This window comes from Mytilus trossulus, chromosome 11 (assembly GCF_036588685.1).
Source record: "Mytilus trossulus isolate FHL-02 chromosome 11, PNRI_Mtr1.1.1.hap1, whole genome shotgun sequence".
NCBI lineage: Eukaryota > Metazoa > Mollusca > Bivalvia > Mytilida > Mytilidae > Mytilus > Mytilus trossulus.
Window position 1 is genome coordinate 5,102,539 of NC_086383.1, and position 19,975 is coordinate 5,122,513.

General features: G+C 34.7%; 1 protein-coding gene and 1 long non-coding RNA gene across 4 annotated transcripts; one reads left to right on the forward strand and one right to left on the reverse strand.

The window, feature by feature from the left end:
- The first annotated feature begins 1,965 nt into the window (after window positions 1-1,965).
- LOC134690666 (uncharacterized) lies at window positions 1,966-9,866 on the forward strand. 2 transcript variants are annotated; one of them, XM_063550657.1, is made up of 2 exons: window positions 1,966-2,068; window positions 7,394-9,866. In XM_063550657.1, the coding sequence occupies exon 2, from the start codon at window positions 7,426-7,428 to the stop codon at window positions 8,905-8,907; it is 1,482 nt and encodes a 493-aa protein (XP_063406727.1). In that variant the 5' UTR covers window positions 1,966-2,068; window positions 7,394-7,425; the 3' UTR covers window positions 8,908-9,866. The 2 variants fall into 2 exon arrangements, with proteins under 2 accessions (XP_063406727.1, XP_063406728.1); XM_063550658.1 differs by lacking the exon at window positions 1,966-2,068 and adding an exon at window positions 5,255-5,349.
- Window positions 9,867-14,179: 4,313 nt separating this feature from the next.
- LOC134690667 (uncharacterized) lies at window positions 14,180-19,542 on the reverse strand. Of its 2 annotated transcripts, none has more exons than XR_010101992.1 (3): window positions 19,515-19,542; window positions 15,366-15,483; window positions 14,180-14,946 (listed from the first exon to the last, which is right to left on the reverse strand). It is a non-coding gene; the product is annotated as an uncharacterized LOC134690667 (long non-coding RNA). The 2 variants fall into 2 exon arrangements; XR_010101993.1 differs by lacking the exon at window positions 19,515-19,542 and adding an exon at window positions 18,219-18,267.
- Window positions 19,543-19,975: the final 433 nt, after the last annotated feature.

The following is a 19,975-nucleotide window of genomic DNA, read 5'->3' on the forward strand; positions in this document are numbered from 1 at the left end:
ACCAAGTTTCGATAATTCGACGCACAATATTAATATAAATAGAAGGTAATAAATATGGCAGTGGATATTTTACCGGCCCCGGGAATTATGCTATTTAGCCGGCTCTGATTAAAAATAACTTAATTCAAGTCGCCAAAATAGCCTATATCTATAGAAATGGGTAGTTTGCGGGCACCATCATTTCATATATATTAAGTAGTGATTTTTTTAATTTTCTAGTTCCTAATAAGTGAAATTTGAAATTTACTTTTGAAAAGTACTACGAGAATGTGCACTGTGAACATAAACGAATAAAATACATGATTACTGATATACCAGTATATTTAAATAGGGAAGAAGCTAATAATATTTGAGACATAAATGATCGTTTTAAAACATTTATTAGTCAAAAGTGAATAACTAAGGTAAGAACTTATCACAAGAAATATACAAAATAAAGATATTGAGCATCCATTTGTTGCAATGAAATTATATCTTAACATGAGCTGAATTTTTGTCTAAAATCAGAATAAAAAATTCTAATTTTTTAACTGTATGTTTTATATAAAAAATTAAAAAAAACTTTAAAAAAAAACTTCTATCATCATGAATTATATAAAACAGTATACAATATAACAAAGTCAATCACATATTGCTCAAAAGATAATCTTGCTTTTGAAATATAAACTATATTACTGGTGCCGGCAAAATAGAAATTTCTATAGAAATATTGACCCATATTGTATAATCCATGGCTTTTCCTAATATTAATGAATGATTGTCTTCGGAGTAAAGAAATAGTTTTGTTTTAGATCATTTCTGAAGGAAAATAAGATTGTTTCAGCACTATGATGCAATTACCCTAACATTATTTTCTTTTCTTCATTCTAGGTATGATTACAGGAATTTTTCAATTCTCCAAGTATACATTCCAGATCACAATATGGATGATGGTCACATTAATAACATTTCACAGCCTCTGTTGCAGCATTTCAGATATTTCTTATGCATGAATGTGCATTTGAAACAAAGAGTTATGCAAAAACAAAAAAATCGTCCCCAGTTATTCAAAACGTTTCCCCCCCTAATATAAAGTCTTTTCCGCTTACACTAGAATGATATGTCTCGAACTAACGTTGGACCTTTTGCTTCTTAGAACGGCGTTCATGCTTGCTTTGGTTTTTTCTGAACCGCTTATTGTTTTGGAGGTTTCAAACATTTTACTGTCCACTGTCTATTGTTATGTAGATTTTTAAGTTTCAGTAAATGTTTTTTACAAATTACAGTTACAATATTATCATGTCAGGACCCATCATTTTTACTCTTTGAGTATGTTTGTTTAGTTCACGCATCGTTGACATTGTAATGGAATTTGATGCGACTGTCATACAAGTGAGAGATTTAGCTAGCAATAAAACCAGGTTCAATCCACCATTTTCTACATAAGAAAATGCCTGTACCAAGTCAGGAATATGACAGTAGTTATCCATTCGTTTGATGTGTTTAGACTTTTGATTTTGCCTTTTGATTTTGGAATTTCCTTTTTGAATTTTCCTCGGAGTTCAGTATTTTTGTATTTTTACTTACTATTAACTCTGTACAAACAATTCAAACTGATGATAACAGTGTCAACTTACCCCAATGCATTTCTTTTACGCTAAAAGAAAAATGAGGCTCCAATGAGTATTAACATGATACATGTATTCAGGAAGATAGTTTGACACGAGACAACTGTCAACAGTTTGCAACAAGTGCAGGAAAAGGTTGATTTTATCTTTTGATGTTTCTGCGTGAATGTATTTATGGTGTATATATTATTTGTGTTGGAACAGATGGAACAATTTTTTGATAATCTAAAAGTGTATGATGGATTGGACATAATATTCTTAAATTAAGCTAGATTGCATGTTGTGAAATACATAATTTTATTCAACGGAATTATACAGATACAGAAGGAGCCTCTAGTTTAAAACCACAATGATAAATTAGAATTACTGCCCTTTGTTTATACTGCAGAATATTTCGAAATAGGTCATATAGATGTGAATTTTGTACGGGAAGAATGAATGTCAACATTTAATGTAATATGGTATGTTATTATATAAATGAATACTCAAACAATCTACACTATCCTTACAATTAAATACTTCTTTATAGTTTATATCAATATATAGATCAATGTAGATTTATATTGTGTATTAATAGATCAGCTAAATATAAATATAGTAATCTAATGATTCATGTCATTGGCAGGGTATCTATAGGATTTCTACGTAGTATTTTATTTTTTTTGCATTCGATGTATTTTTTATTTTTTTTGTATACAACATTATACGTATTATTGTTTCTTAATATGTGGCATTAGGCTGAATTAAATGCAATGATGATTCTGATTTTTTTTAAATGTGATCGACCATTATAATTTGAATTATTGATCGACCAGGAGTGACGTATAAAATACAGGATTGTTATAAGTTTAGTTTTTTAGATCAAGTACAAATTTGGGTGGGCTAAAAAGAATTGAATGTCCTTACATATGAGCACTTACAAGTTTTACAGGTATTCTACATGTTTATTAAAGTTTCTCCATAAGGCATTGACCTCTTACAATGTACTAATGAAGTTAGGAGTGAGCCGCTTGAATAATAACTTTTTTAAGCTTCACTTTAATTGTCCAGTTCATGTAATTTTACTAGTCCAAATAATTAAAATGGCCTTGCCAGACGTCATAACTATTTGGACTAACATACTAATGGCGAGAACTTTAGATTTAATATATGATGAGGTTGCTGATTCAAACATAAATATCTAAAACTATTGATCGATCATAACTAGCATGACTAGATGTAAATATTTATTAAAGATGTTATAAAATTCGTAAATGTATCAGATATTAGCAGAGGCCGATTAAGGGGGGCAGGGGTCCGGACTCCCCTTTTTCGGAAAAAAATGTGGTTGCTTATATCGGAAATCATTGAAGCGTGACTGGAGCGGACCCACTCTTAGGACAGTCAGTGGTCCCCTACTTATGTAAATGTTTTGATCCGCCACTGATTAGCACTACATATCGTTATATATAGCAACAAGTTAATATTTCATGAAAAAAGTAGGATAGGGTACATGCATTTGAATTGTTTAAATAAATAAATCCGTGGCGGATCCAGAAATGGTCCCAAATACTGCCTTAGAGAGAGCCCACTCCAGTCATGCTTCAGTGATTACCTATATAATCAACCAACTTTTCCAAGTAAAACAAAAGGGGGGAGGCTCTAACGACAGGTAAACGTTTTCTTTTTAACGATAACAAATATTTTTATACAATCATTTCCTGATACATAAATACCTGAGTAACCCAGGTCTCACAGGTAAACTATTGAGAAAATGTAATATCTATTTCACATCTACAATGATACCAGATATTAACCTATAATGTAATGTAAAATTGAGAATGGAAATGGGGAATGTGGCAAAGAGACAGCAACCCAACCATAGAAAAAAACGATAGCAGAAGGTCACCATCAGGTCTTCAATGTAGCGAGAAATTCCCGCACCCGGAGGCGTCCTTCAGCTGGCCCCTAAACAAATATATACTAGTTCAGTGATAATGAACGCCATACTAATTTCCAAATTGTACACAAGAAGCTAAAATTAAAATAATACAAGACTAACAAAGGCCAGAGGCTCCTGACTTGGGACAGGCGAAAAAATGCGGCGGGGTTAAACATTTTTGTGAGATCTAAACCCTTCCCCTATACCTCTAGCCAATGAACAAAAGTAAACGCATAACAATACGCACATTAAAATTCAGTTCAAGAGAAGTCCGATTCTGATGTCAGAAGATGTAACCAAAGAATATAAACACAATGACAATAATACATAAATGACAACAGACTACTAGCAGTTAACAAACATGCCAGCTCCAGACTTCAATTAAACTGACTGAAAGATTATGATTTCATCATATGAACATCAGGCACAATCCTTCCCGTTAGGGGTTTAGTATCACACCATTATAACATATATGAGAAGAACATAACCCGTGTCATGCCAACAACTGGTTTTTGATTAAATGTGTTTAGTTCCGATGCAAAGACCCTATAAGTGTATCAATAATAACGCCAAAATATGCAATCTTTAATGACCTGACAACAGTATCGTAACTATATCCCTTCTTAATAAGTCTATTCAAAGGTTTTGTTAGTTTCTGAGGTGAATACTGACACCTTTGTGTTTTATAAAGAATATTCCCATAAAAAATTGGATGCGAAATACCTGAACGTATAAGAAGTCTGCATGTTGAGCTATATTTTCGAATGATGTCCTTATACCGATGATAAAATTTAGTAAATGTTTTGACTAGTTTGTGATATCGAAAACCCTGGTGTAATAATTTTTCAGTAATACATAAATTTCTCTCGTTAAAATCTAAAACATTGTTACATACACGAGCGAATCGTACAAGTTGAGATATATAAACACCGTAAGATGTTGACAAGGGAACGTCACCATCTAAAAATGGATAATTAACGATAGAAAATCATCTCTTTTATCTGAGCGTCACTGATGAGTCTTATGTAGACGAAACGCGCGTCTGGCGTATAAAATTATAACTATTATAATAAATTTATTATTCAACTTTCCGTTAGGGATATAGATATCAAGATCTGGGAAAGGGCAGTGGTCATTGTTGGTAGTAGCTTTATTTAAAGTGAGTTCAACAGGATAAATTTATTTTATATACATACTGAAGTCGTCATTATTGAGAGCCAAAATATCATCCAAATATCTAAAAGTATTATTAAATTTGTTTATCAGATGTTGTTTCGATGGGTCTTTGTGTATGTTTGCAATAATCTATATCAATGATTTGTTTCATTAACAATTTATATTTGTTTTAAATAAAGAAATACTTGGCATTTGTAAAGTTGAATCCTGTTCAGTACTAAAAACAAAACGTAACACAATCTTATAATAAGTAATCATGTAGCCTCTTGTTTCCAAAATATTTATAAAAACACAAAAAACATAATGGTACTTTGAAACACCAAAGATATTATGTTTATGCCTTTTTATTTTAATGCAGTGCAATGAAATGTAGGATGTGTTTCCTACAACTGTCTATTTCTAAGGGAATATTTTTTTCTACCTTTTTTCGTATGCACGGATGTGACGGACTATGATTTGTTGGTATTACACCATAATGTACTTTGTGCAAATATAAAGAAAAATGAATAAAATTGTATATCTTAACACAGAAACCGGAAAGTGTAAACTATTGTATGATCTTCAACATAAGATATTTTAGATGATAATACACTATTTACAGGTGGAGGGATGGAAAACGGGGTTCTGTCTTTCTATCCTTTTGTGGTAGGTGAGAAAAATGCATACTAAATCATACATAGTTGTGACATATTAGGCCATAGCAAAGTTAAAATAGATTTGATAAATATCGGATGCATTAACGACTGTAAATTTTATCAAATGTTGGATAAAAGCAGCAACAGCGATTGTCTCAGAAAATCATTCCTATATACCTTAGTAAAACCTTGTTAAAATAAGGTATATATAGAAAAAATATTCGGAGGCATGTGTGAGAGTAGCATCTGAGTCAAGAGATTTTGATACTGATGACATAGTCAGCAATGCTCTGAATACAGTTCATTAAACATTAAAGAATCACAAAGTAATGGAAGAATAAAACGGTACAAAATTAATTTGACATCTCAGAAACGATAAAATTATGTAGTTCAACACATTAGTACATCTAACATATAAACAATAATATGCAACTATAGACAGACAACACGATTAAATTCAATCATGTAGCTTTGAAATCAAAAACAAATATTGTATAACACTCCCAGTAAGTGATTTTCTTTTTTTTTAATTCTTAGCTTTATGTAAAACCTATCGAATTATGGGTCCTCAATACTCTTTAACTTCATTTTTTTGTCCTTTTATCTTTTTTGATTGGTGCGTCACTGAATATTTTTGTATGATGAAAATTGATTATCGCTTTGATTAATTGATTATCTTTTGTAGATGAAATGCGCGTCTGGCGTTCATATTTGAATCATGGTATCTATGATAATTTTATTTTCTAAACAACTCTGGAAAACAGATATGGCACTGTTCCCTTGACTTTTTTTAATTTTGGAAATCATATTATTTATATTTTTTTTTGGGGGGTGGGGGGTTCAGCACCTGAGATATATACTTTATGTCGCTGTCCGTACACTTATAAAAAAAGCATAGTTACCGAGATACGGAGTTTTGGAATACTTTGTCTTCGGTACAGCAGAATCACAGGCACTCGTCTCAGAAAAAAATCCTATAGTAAAGTATATATATGGAGTAAAATTCTGAGACAAGTTCCTGTGAGCGTAGTACAGCTTGATTTTGAAATTTGCACATTCGAGAATAAATGCATAGTCAAGGATCAGAAATAGGTTTTCCTTTTTTTGCACTCAACAATAGCGCTAGGTCTCAGGTAGACTCAGAAAGGCACTTTGTGTCTCTTATCTACCATCGGAATACACATACATGTATAGTGGCGGACTCGGATACTGGACTCGAGAGCAATCCTTGGTAAAAAAAATCCTAATTTAGGTGTATCTGTCAACATTTAACTTGCAAGTCTTACCGAAAAGCTACCATTGACAGTTTGTACACGATAATTTCCTGAAGAAAACCAAATTATACACATTTGTATGCCTCCACCGTAGCGGAGGGGGTATAACGTTTTACCCTTGTCCGTTTGTACATATGTACGTACATCCGTACGTCCGTCCGTACGTACGTTCCTAGTTTTTTTTCAGTTCTCCAACTTTAATTGGCTTCAATTAAATGTTATAAACTTATACAAAATGCTTATTACCACAAAATATAGTTTGAATTTTGGTAATGTCAGTTCAACCTTTCTAGAGTTCTGCTTTTTTACCAATCGAAAAAATAGAATTACTATATTCGATCTAAAAGTATTGATGATGTAATTGTTAAAATCAATTTTTAAGATTGGGGTTATATTCCATTGTTGATAATTGTAATTGATTCAATAATTGTACATTGTTGTAGATGATTCAACTACAATTATTGACAAAGAAAGAAAACTCCAATTTAAAAAAATAATTTAACTAACTACAATTATTGACGAAGGACGATAACTCCAATTTTAAAAATTAATTTAACTAACTACAATTATTGACGAAGGACGATAACTCCAATTTTAAAAATTAATTTAACTAACTACAACTATTGATGAAGGACGATAACTCCAATTTTAAAAATTAATTTAACTAACTACAATTATTGACGAATCGAAGATAACTTCATTTTTATAAAAAAAAAATTTAACTAACTACAATTATGGACAAAGGAAGATTATTAAAATGAATTTTATTTCAAATTACAGATGTTTATTGTGGTTTGATCAGCACATAACAGATGTCAAGTAATAGGAGAAACTGTTGCAGAAAATGCTGTGGATTTTTTGGATCAATTATCTGCCCAGGTCAAGTACCAGAAGAACATAAAACTAAAATAACTAATACAAACAGAGTCTATATTCTTTGGATTGTACTGATAGCTATATTTTTGACAGCTGGTTTAGTTCAGCTCCTTCATAAAAACAATCAATTTAACGTTATAACAGTCCAGGATCAAAGGTACTATGTAGACTGGTTTTCTAATAAATGGTGCAGTGGTGTAAATATAACCAGTAAGGGGTATCCAGTCGAAGTGAATGCCTATCTGTTACCGAAACTAACATCTAGTAAGGGAGTATGTCAACAATCTACAGATACAGTAAGTCGAATTAATAAAAAACCTGTTCCGGGAAATGATATTTACTACCTAAGGGTGTCCTTAAGGCAAGGAGACAGGATTTCTGGAAAAATTTGTGCACCATCAATTGAAAAGATATACATATTTACAAGGTTAATGGACTTTAAGTCATGTATTCTGACTGATGCCTGGACGAGATGTGGATTAAATGGACCAAAACGTTACGTCATAGATTCATCATGTACAGGCTACAATACTTTTGACAACGCGTTTCAATTACCACCGAAAACAATGAAAAAATCTGGATATTTGTATTACGTTTTCTACAACAAGCTTGCAACCACATCTTTTGTGTCTGCCATTTTTACGAAACGTTTATTGAACATGAAACTTGTAAATAGAGCCCAGAGAACTTGTCTGGACCAAACACTTTGTCAGCTCGACTACGGTTCTATTTATGATTCGTATGCTGTATGCTTTGAGGCCGTTCGTAAAAGTCCGTTTTCATGGCACCCAGATGTTGACAACAACGTGAAAGTAGCATGCAGACGTCGTCAATGGTTTTATGTTTTACTATTTTTTGTCGTTCCTTTCATTATAGGGATATTAGGTAGTGTGTTAATCTGTTTACGTTGTAAACATAATTCATCAGTTGTTGATCGACATCGAATGGATTCTGCAGGTATAGGGTATTCCGATAGACATATTGAACGTTATACGGTAACGAACAATAACAACCGATTCTCGAATATACATGATGATTATAGAAATACATTTAACAGACAGGAATTTACAAATGATATCAATGGAGATATTACAGACCACGAAACTATAGACCTAAACAGGGAATCAGTTGATCGACTCGGGAACAACCGATTCACGAATATACAAGATAATTATAGAAATACATTTAACAGACAGGAAGTAACAAATGATACCATTGGAGGTATCACAGATCAAGAAACTATAGATCTAGACAGAGAATCAGCTGATCGACACGTGAATCATTTATCGCCAAGTTTACATAACCCGCCCCCATCTTACGACAGAGAATCAGCTGATCGACACATGAATCATTTACCGCCAACTGTACATGACCCACCCCCAGCTTACGATGAGGTAATGAAAGGAACACCTGTCTAGCAATTTAACGCGGGGGAAAAGTAAGCAGGCGTTGCAACAGCTGGAAATGATTATCAGTCTGTGGGAAATTCCCACTGCGTCTTCCAAGGGGAACCTTCTCTAAATCTGCCTCTGACCTGCATTATCGTGTTCGACTGAAACATCGACGGGACTGTATGTAAATGATCTATTAAGGAAGGTTTTTAAAAAAATAACTTTGCCTGTGACGAACTTAAGTTAATACACTGAATACAACTGAGATACAAATTAATATTCTGCAATACAAAATCGGCAAACACATGTGTACAACAGAAAAAATGTTTTTAAGCATTGAAATTTTCGAATTATAGAATTAAGCATGGTTCAGTTTTTGATCTGTAATACCTTCAAGATTGATTTTTAGTAAAAGGGATTGATATGATCACAACATGATACAGATCAAGGATATGTGTTATCGGAAATAATTTATTCTTTCCGTTTTTAACATTGGTGTTGTTTTTTACACTTATAAAGCGTATACATAATAATATATAAGTACATCTTTTTTTTATTTCTTTTATTTTGTAATTTTCAAGAAACGCCTCCCTAGTTAAAATTCCGGCACTTGACATCCCTTTTTTAAAGGGAGTGACCATACAATTTCAAAGGGGGTTAGTTTTTCCCAAAAAAATATGAACGATATATTTACTTCTTTGTTCAAAACAACTGCATATGTACTGATTCGATTGGGTCTATAATTTAAACCACAATAATCTCGCACAAATTTAAGAATATAGCCGCTTGCTGTTATACGGATGGTATAATAAATAGGCGTGAATGGTGTGCGGATGCTATTACAAATATGTGTGAATGTTGTACAAGTAGTCTGAATGTCAACATGTTATGTTATAGTATATAATAATAAAGTAATAAAAATGCTATTTTTTACATTTTTACCTATTGTGTCTGTTTGTTTCATTGTCAATAAAATTTGAACTTGATGCTTCTGTCATACAAGTGAGAGGTTTAGCTAGCTATAAAACCAGGTTCAATCCACCGTTTTCTACATTAGAAAATGCCTGTACCAAGTCTGGAATATGATAGTTGTTTTCCATTCGTTTGATCTCTTGATTTAGCCACTTGATAAGCATGATAAGGGACTTTCAATTTTGAATTTTCCTCGGAGTCAATATTTTTGTGATTTTACTTTTTTCGCATTTCTTTATAATTTTATAATACAGTAATTTTTAAATTTTACATATTACTTTTTATGAATACAGTAATATGAATATCAAACTGTCGAAGTAATATGCATATTGAGCAACACAAATCCGCGTAGGTACCGGATTTCTGAATTGTATTTTCAAAATATCAATCTGTTAATCAAAGAGGTTAATTTCATTCATAGCAATCATGTCAATAGATTGACTCAAACATCACATACAATTTACCTTCACAAATCAAAGGGGTTCATTTCATTCATAGCAGTCATGGTAATAGATTAACACAAACATAACATACAACTTCTATTTACAAATCAAAGGGGTCCATTTCTTTCATAGCAATCTTTATAAATTGATCCAAACATCGCATACAACTTACCGTTACAAATCAAAGGGGACCATTTCATTCATAGCAATCTTTATAAATTGATCCAAACATCGCAAACAACTTCCATCCACAAATCAAAGAGGTTCATTTCATTCATAGCAATGATGTCAATAGATTGACCCAAACATCACATACAACTTCTATTCACAAATCAAAGAGGTCCATTTCATTCATAGCAATCATGTCAATAGATTGACCCAAACATCGCATACAACTTCCATCCACAAATCAAAGAGGTTCATTTCATTCATAGCAATCATGTCAATAGATTGACCCAAACATCGCATACAACTTCTATTCACAAATCAAAGAGGTCCATTTCATTCATAGCAATCATTATAAAAGATTGATATAACAAGAATGTGTCCCAAATACACGGACGCCCCATCCGCACTTTAATTTTTTATGTCAGTGGACGTGAAAACGTGATCAAATTTCTTATTTGGCATTAAAATAAGAAAGATCATATCATAGAAAACATGTTTACTAAGTTTTAAGTTGATTGGGCTTCAATTTCATCAAAAACGAGCTCGACCTAAAACTGTAACCTAAAGTAGGACGAAGGGACGGATGAATGAAGGAAGGAAGGGACGGACAAAAGCAGACCAGAAAACATAATGGTCAATAAATGGGGCATAAAAATCACACACAACTTCAATTTACAAATTAAAGAGCTTCATTTCATTCATAGCAATCATATTAATAGCTTGTGCTGTTGTTTTGAATAATTTTTAATTTGAAAGATGGTTTCGTGCTTTTTTGTAAAAGTGTTTATTTTAAGATTGTAACTCAGTGATAACTGCTGTACCCATATTTTGACTATTTTATTTATTATGTCTGTTTTGTTCAAACATCGTTGTAAATATAAAGGAATTTGATGAGACTGTTGTACAAGTGAGAGGTTTAGTGCTATAAAACCAGGTTCAATCCACCATTTTCTACATTTGAAAATGCATGTACCAAGTCAGGAATATGACATTTGTCCATTAGTTTGGTGTGTTTTTTCTCAAATAATTTTGCCATTTGATAAGGGACTTTCCGATTGAATTTTCCTCAGAGTTCAGTACTTTAGTGATTTTACTTTTTGGAAACACATACCTCCCATTAATGTTTACCTAAAACTCTAAATAGCACATACAACAGGGGAAAAAAACCAACAATAAGTGAAACTGTGAGCTTCTGGTTCTGGTAACTGGAGGTTGTTGAGTGATTAATCTAAAAATCCATCACACAGTGTAGCTGACTTATATAAACCCTGAAATCAAATTTCAGAAATCCTTATCTAATTATGATAGTTTCTGAGAAAGATGCCAAGAAAAATATTCATGGGGAGATGGACAGACAGATAAACAGAGGTAAAACAGTATATCCTCACTATCACTATTTTAAAGCATGGTTATAAAAACATGTTCAAGATTTCAATACAAAGACACTAGATTAAAACCTGAACACACAATAGTAATTCATTTTATTGAAGCATTTATTGAAGTGATAGGTTTATAACAATATAACTGAACAAATAAAAAATCAAAACAAATAGTGTTCATACTCAAACAAATAGCCATCTTATAGCAATTCTGTACATATTTTAAACTCTACACATGTAGAACAGTTTATGTCTTGTTAATGAAAAATGACAACAGCAATTTATACAATATGAAAATGTTCACTATGAAAATTGATGATATATCATGTAGAGGAATTCAATGTCTCGGAATAGAACTTACTTTTGGATAATGTTTTTCAAGAGTTCCACATACATGTTTTTATCGGTTAACATCCTTGAAAACAAAAGGTATTTCAGTAAACGCAAAATATTACTGTAAATTCAGAAATTATTGAGATGTTTTTAATTTATTATTGGCGAAAAAATGCGATATGGTTATAATCGCAATAATTGAAACTCACATATTGAAATTTTTCATTTGAATAAAACAGGATAATTTAAAATTTTGCAAAAAATAAAATTGGATTTCAGTCTAAATTAACAAAATTGCATTAATAAATGCATGCAATAATTTCTGAATTGACAATATTTTCCCTTTCTGTATAACAACACTAAAATTAGTGATCTTTGATCATATGATGATTCTGAAATGGTGAATATAAGGTATATATACACCAATAAATTATTGTAGACCATTAGATAATGCAAAAAGCTAATTAAAAGAACTGTTGGGTATTTCCTATACATGCTTATCAATGTAAATCAAGGTTTATGATTAGAAAATTATTTTTCTTTTAGTCTGATTATCTGTATACAATCAAGTCATAATTTGAGTTTTATTTAATTAAATCCAATATCCAATGCAGTGGAAGTGGTAAGGTGATGCATAATTGGTTTTGAAAATGGGTGAATATTTACTGAAATGTATTTTGGATTTTATGAGAAAACATGATAAATATTCCATAAAAAAGGGGGCACCCTGTATGCCCCTACTATACACAACAATAAGTGCTGTATTGATTATTCATCGTTTGGTAGAATTTATATTCATGGTTCAGCAATATCTCATAATTTAATTATTGTAAGTTGAATATCAAGACTTGAATCAATTTCTCTTTTCATCTTAAAAAAAACACAGAGTAGATCATTTCTTTATGGAATTCTTTTTGGTATAAGTTTTGATAATTGTAGATTTACATTCTTTAAACAAAAATAAACTTATCATGTAAGCTTGCTGCCAGAGATATTCTAACATTTCTAACATATATATATAAGTCTATTGAGTTATACATAAGTGCTTTTACCACTTTTATGCTTTTTTTTTTCTAAAACTGAAGTTCAAAGCATAAAAATGGAAACTTCTGACTTTACATCAATGCCCATAAGATGCCCCAAAAAATCAATTAGTTGTGGAACAGGTATTTTTGTATTGTATTTACATTAATAATAAAATGTACACCATCCCTTGTGCTTTGTACACTTATGCCCATTCAATGACCACTCCCCTTGTGGACAGATTAATAAACATTTAATGACCACTCCCCTTGTGGACAGATTAATAGACTTTTAGTGACCACTTCCCTTGTGGACAAATTAATAAACATTCAATGACCAATCACTTTGTGGACAAATTAATAGACTTTCAGTGACCACTCACTTTTAGACAGATTAATAGACTTTCAATGACCAATCACCTTGTGGACAGATTAATAATCATTCATTGACCACTCACTTTGTGGACAGATTAATAGACTTTCAGTGACCACTCACCTTGTGGACAGATTAATAATCATTCATTGACCACTCACTTTGTGAACAGATTAATAGACTTTCAGTGACCACTCACCTTGTGGACAGATTAATAAACATTGAGTGGTGTCTTACTTGGTGGACAGATTGGTAAAGCAAATCTAACCTAAGCTGTAAAGATTAGGTAAAAGCAATTGTAAAATTCAGAATTAACAAGATGCTTCAGAAAGCTGCCTTCAACAATAAACTTTTCGCATACTGTAACAAACAAAAATACTGGCCATAACGAAAGGGACATTTTGTAAGTTAAGCTCTTAAGTAGGTGAACTTCTCTAAATTATCTTTTCAAGATATTATAAATAGAATTTTCCAGTAACTACTTTGGTACTGCCCAATCTTTTTTTTTACTTTTTAAATTAGTTATGGACTCTTGTTATTAAGAAAAAGTATTAAGAAAAAAACCCCAAAAACCAACACATCCTTTATTAACTACTCATCATGCTCATGGCACATATGAAATCACTCAAATTATGCAATACATAGATATACTAACATTGACAAATGACCTGTGTTGGATCGTAATCGACTTTCTGCAAGAATATTTATACATGTACTTACTTAAGATTTTGGTTGATTATGGAACTTTCAAAAACAGAATAAAGATGAATTTTAGACTGTTTTGTAGGGTTTTTGGTTGATTTTGGAATATGAATGGTAGAATGTTTTGAAGGGTTCTTATAACATTTCAAAGACTTACAGACTTTCTATACAGTGTTTTAACCAGAAATAGGTTAACAGAAGTTTAATATTTATTTGCATAAGGTCAATTTGTAACATACAAAAAAATGGCATTGGAAAAAAAATGTTCTAATATTAAACTACATAATCTCAGTCAGGATTCTTAAAAAGGATTTATATTTTTATGTGTAACCCTCTAACAAAATCAGCATTAACGCAGAATATTGTGTTGATTTACTTCATTATCTCATTAAAAAAGGTCATTAAAATAAACGTTTCAAATATTCTACTCAATAACTCCAATCACGTGGCATATCATGAAGTTGGTTCAATTATTTGGGCCATTGCTAGATCCAACAGAATTTCGTCTAAACACACATCTTTTTCACTGGTGGTATCGACAAGTCTAAGGGAGACAACTCCATTATCTTCTTTACCACAAACTAGTCCAACTAAATCTTTTTCCTCGGCCATCTGTTTCATTTTCAGCTTGGCACCTTCTTACCAAACCTGAGTTCCTTTCACTGGTTTTATTCCTGTAAAAAAAAGTTGAATATTGAAATAAAATTATTCTAAACAAAACAAGCACAACATAAATAGCTGTCACAGAGTCCATAGTCAACAACCTAGAGTACATGCTAAAATAACTCCAGTTTCTGAAGATTGATTGATAGATTGTGGGTGTTTTTACGCCACTTTTAAGCACCATTTTTGGGCTATTTTGTGGTAGTCAGTTTTTGTTGGTGGTTGTCCCATCATTTTTTGCCGAGGAGTCAGGTGCTAGTGGTAGGTTTGGTTACTGTCCATTTTTATTCGGATCTAAATGATGTGGTCAGTTCTACTGTACAATATGTTAGGTTCTAAATGGTGTGGTCAGTTGTAATGTCCAATATATAAGGTTATTCCTGTCATTCATTTTATTCATTAATGATAATAAAAAAAATCAAAACCTTACCATGTAATTTACATTTAAAGGCTTGAAATGGTAACTTCCAAAATCTCCATGGTAATGGTTTTATTTCTTCTACAGTCATAGCATTATATTCTCCAAAATCAACAATATAAACAGAAACCTGTTAAAAGAAACAATTATAGTGTTATGATAATAAATGACTAAATATCACAATAAAAACATGTTAATTCTCTGGTTATAGTTTGTTGCTGTATATCATATTTAAAATTGAGAAAGGAAATGGAAAAGAATCATTTCTAATCTTCATATTTGTTTTTTGGTATGTAGATTTATTACAAAGGAGCAAAGACTGACATACATTACCAATCCAGGACCTACTCTCTTGTTTATCAGCACCCTGTACCAGGCCCCTGATTTAAACTTACCAATCCAGGACCTACTCTCTTGTTTATCAGCACCCTGTACCAGGCCCCTGATTTAAACTTACCAATCCAGGACCTACTCTCTTATTTATTCGCACCCTGTTCCAGGCCCCTGATTTAAACTTACCAATCCAGGACCTACTCTCTTATTTATCACCACCCTGTACCAGGCCCCTGATTTAAACTTACCAATCCAGGACCTACTCTTATTTATCCCAACCCTGTACCAGGCCCCTGATTTAAACTTACCAATCCAGGACCTACTCTCTTATTTATCCCCAACCCTGTACCAGGCCCCTGATGTAAACTTACCAATCCAGGATCTACTCTCTTATTTATCCCCACCCTGTACCAGGCCCCTGATTTAAACTTACCAATCCAGGACCTACTCTCTTATTTATCCCCACCCTGTAACAGGCCCCTGATTTCAACTTACTAATCCAGGACCTACTCTCTTATTTATCCCCACCCTGTAACAGGCCCCTGATGTAAACTTACCAATCCAGGACCTACTCTCTTATTTATCCGCACCCTGTACCAGGCCCCTGATTTAAACTTACCAATCCAGGACCTACTATCTTATTTATCCGCACCCTGTACCAGGCCCCTGATTTAAACTTACCAATCCAGGACCTACTCTCTTATTTATCCCCAACCCTGTACCAGGCCCCTGATTTAAACTTACCAATCCAGGACCTACTCTCTTGTTTATCAGCACCCTGTACCAGGCCCCTGATTTAAACTTTCCAATCCAGGACCTACTCTCTTGTTTATCAGCACCCTGTACCAGGCCCCTGATTTAAACTTACCAATCCAGGACCTACTCTCTTATTTATCCGCACCCTGTACCAGGCCCCTGATTTAAACTTACCAATCCAGGACCTACTCTCTTGTTTATCAGCACCCTGTACCAGGCCCCTGATTTAAACTTACCAATCCAGGACCTACTCTCTTATTTATCCGCACCCTGTACCAGGCCCCTGATTTAAACTTACCAATCCAGGACCTACTCTCTTGTTTATCAGCACCCTGTACCAGGCCCCTGATTTAAACTTACCAATCCAGGACCTACTCTCTTATTTATCCCCACTCTGTACCAGGCCCCTGATGTAAACTTACCAATCTAGGACCTACTCTCTTATTTATCAGAACCCTGTACCAGGCCCCTGATTTAAACTTACCAATCCAGGACCTACTCTTATTTATCCCCACCCTGTACCAGGCCCCTGATGTAAACTTACCAATCTAGGACCTACTCTCTTATTTATCACCACTCTGTACCAGGCCCCTGATGTAATATTACCAATCCAGGACCTACTCTTATTTATCAACACCCTGTACCAGACCCCTGATGTATACTTACCAATCCAGGACCTACTCTTATTTATCAACACCCTGTACCAGACCCCTGATTTAAACTTACCAATCCAGGACCTACTCTCTTATTTATCAGCACCCTGTACCAGGCCCCTGATGTAAACTTACCAATCCAGGGCCTACTCTCTTATTTATCAGCACCCTGTACCAGACCCCTGATTTAAACTTACCAATCCAGGACCTACTCTCTTATTTATCAGCACCCTGTACCAGGCCCCTGATTTAAACTTACCAATCCAGGACCTACTCTTATTTATCAGCACCCTGTACCAGGCCCCTGATTTAAACTTACCAATCCAGGACCTACTCTCTTATTTATCCCCACTCTGTACCAGGCCCCTGATGTAAACTTACCAATCCAGGACCTACTCTCTTATTAATCACCACTCTGTACCAGGCCCCTGATTTAAACTTACCAATCCAGGACCTACTCTCTTATTTATCAGCACCCTGTACCAGGCCCCTGATGTAAACTTACCAATCCAGGAGCTACTCTCTTATTTATCAGCACCCTGTACCAGACCCCTGATTTAAACTTACCAATCCAGGACCTACTCTCTTATTTATCAACACCCTGTACCAGGCCCCTGATGTATACTTACCAATCCAGGACCTACTCTTATTTATCAACACCCTGTACCAGACCCCTGATTTAAACTTACCAATCCAGGACCTACTCTCTTATTTATCAGCACCCTGTACCAGGCCCCTGATGTAAACTTACCAATCCAGGACCTACTCTCTTATTAATCACCACTCTGTACCAGGCCCCTGATTTAAACTTACCAATCCAGGACCTACTCTCTTATTTATCAGCCCCCTGTACCAGGCCCCTGATGTAAACTTACCAATCCAGGACCTACTCTCTTATTTATCAGCACCCTGTACCAGGCCCCTGATGTAAACTTACCAATCCAGGAGCTACTCTCTTATTTATCAGCACCCTGTACCAGACCCCTGATTTAAACTTACCAATCCAGGACCTACTCTCTTATTTATCCCCACCCTGTACCAGGCCCCTGATGTAAACTTACCAATCTAGGACCTACTCTCTTATTTATCAGCACCCTGTACCAGGCCCCTGATGTAAACTTACCAATCCAGGACCTACTCTCTTATTTATCACCACTCTGTACCAGGCCCCTGATGTATACTTACCAATCCAGGACCTACTCTTATTTATCAACACCCTGTACCAGACCCCTGATTTAAACTTACCAATCCAGGACCTACTCTCTTATTTATCCCCACCCTGTACCAGGCCCCTGATGTAAACTTACCAATCCAGGACCTACTCTCTTATTTATCCCAACCCTGTACCAGGCCCCTGATGTAAACTTACCAATCTAGGACCTACTCTCTTATTTATCAGCACCCTGTACCAGGCCCCTGATGTAAACTTACCAATCCAGGGCCTACTCTCTTATTTATCAACACCCTGTACCAGGCCCCTGATGTAAACTTACCAATCCAGGACCTACTCTCTTATTAATCCTCACCCTGTACCAGACCCCTGATGTAAACTTACCAATCCAGGACCTACTCTTATTTATCAGCACCCTGTACGAGGCCCCTGATGTAAACTTACCAATCCAGGACCTACTCTCTTATTTATCCCCACCCTGTACCAGGCCCCTGATGTAAACTTACCAATCCAGGACCTACTCTCTTATTTATCAACACCCTGTACCAGGCCCCTGATTTAAACTTACCAATCCAGGACCTACTCTCTTATTTATCCCCACCCTGTACCAGGCCCCTGATTTAAACTTACCAATCCAGGACCTACTCTTATTTATCAGCACCCTGTACAAGGCCCCTGATGTATACTTACCAATCCAGGACCTACTCTCTTATTTATCAGCACTCTGTACCAGGCCCCTGATATAAACTTACCAATCCAGGACCTACTCTCTTATTTATCAGCCCCCTGTACCAGGCCCCTGATGTAAACTTACCAATCCAGGACCTACTCTCTTATTTATCAGCCCCCTGTACCAGGCCCCTGATGTAAACTTACCAATCCAGGACCTACTCTCTTATTTATCAGCACCCTGTACCAGACCCCTGATTTAAACTTACCAATCCAGGACCTACTCTCTTATTTATCAACCCCCTGTACCAGGCCCCTGATGTAAACTTACCAATCCAGGACCTACTCTCTTATTTATCAGCCCCCTGTACCAGGCCCCTGATGTAAACTTACTAATCCAGGACCTACTCTCTTATTTATCCCCACCCTGTACCAGGCCCCTGATGTAAACTTACCAATCCAGGACCTACTCTCTTATTTATCCCCACCCTGTACCAGGCCCCTGATGTAAACTTACCAATCCAGGACCTACTCTCTTATTTATCAACACCCTGTACCAGGTCCCTGATGTAAACTAACCAATCCAGGACCTACTCTCTTATTTATCTCCACCCTGTACCAGGCCCCTGATGTAAACTTACCAATCCAGGACCTACTCTCTTATTTATCCCCACCCTGTACCAGGCCCCTGATGTAAACTTACCAATCCAGGACCTACTCTCTTATTTATCCCCACCCTGTACCAGGCCCCTGATGTAAACTTACCAATCCAGGACCTACTCTCTTATTTATCGTCACCCTGTACCAGGCCCCTGATGTAAACTAACCAATCCAGGACCTACTCTCTTATTTATCCCCACCCTGTACCAGGCCCCTGATGTAAACTAACCAATCCAGGACCTACTCTCTTATTTATCCCCACCCTGTACCAGGCCCCTGATTTAAACTTACCAATCCAGGACCTACTCTCTTATTTATCCCCACCCTGTACCAGGCCCCTGATGTAAACTTACCAATCCAGGACCTACTCTCTTATTTAT

What these genes read in the sequence shown, in the direction of transcription:
- LOC134690666 (XM_063550657.1), top strand. Translation starts at nt 7,426, where the DNA reads ATGTCAAGTAATAGGAGAAACTGTTGCAGAAAATGCTGTGGATTTTTT.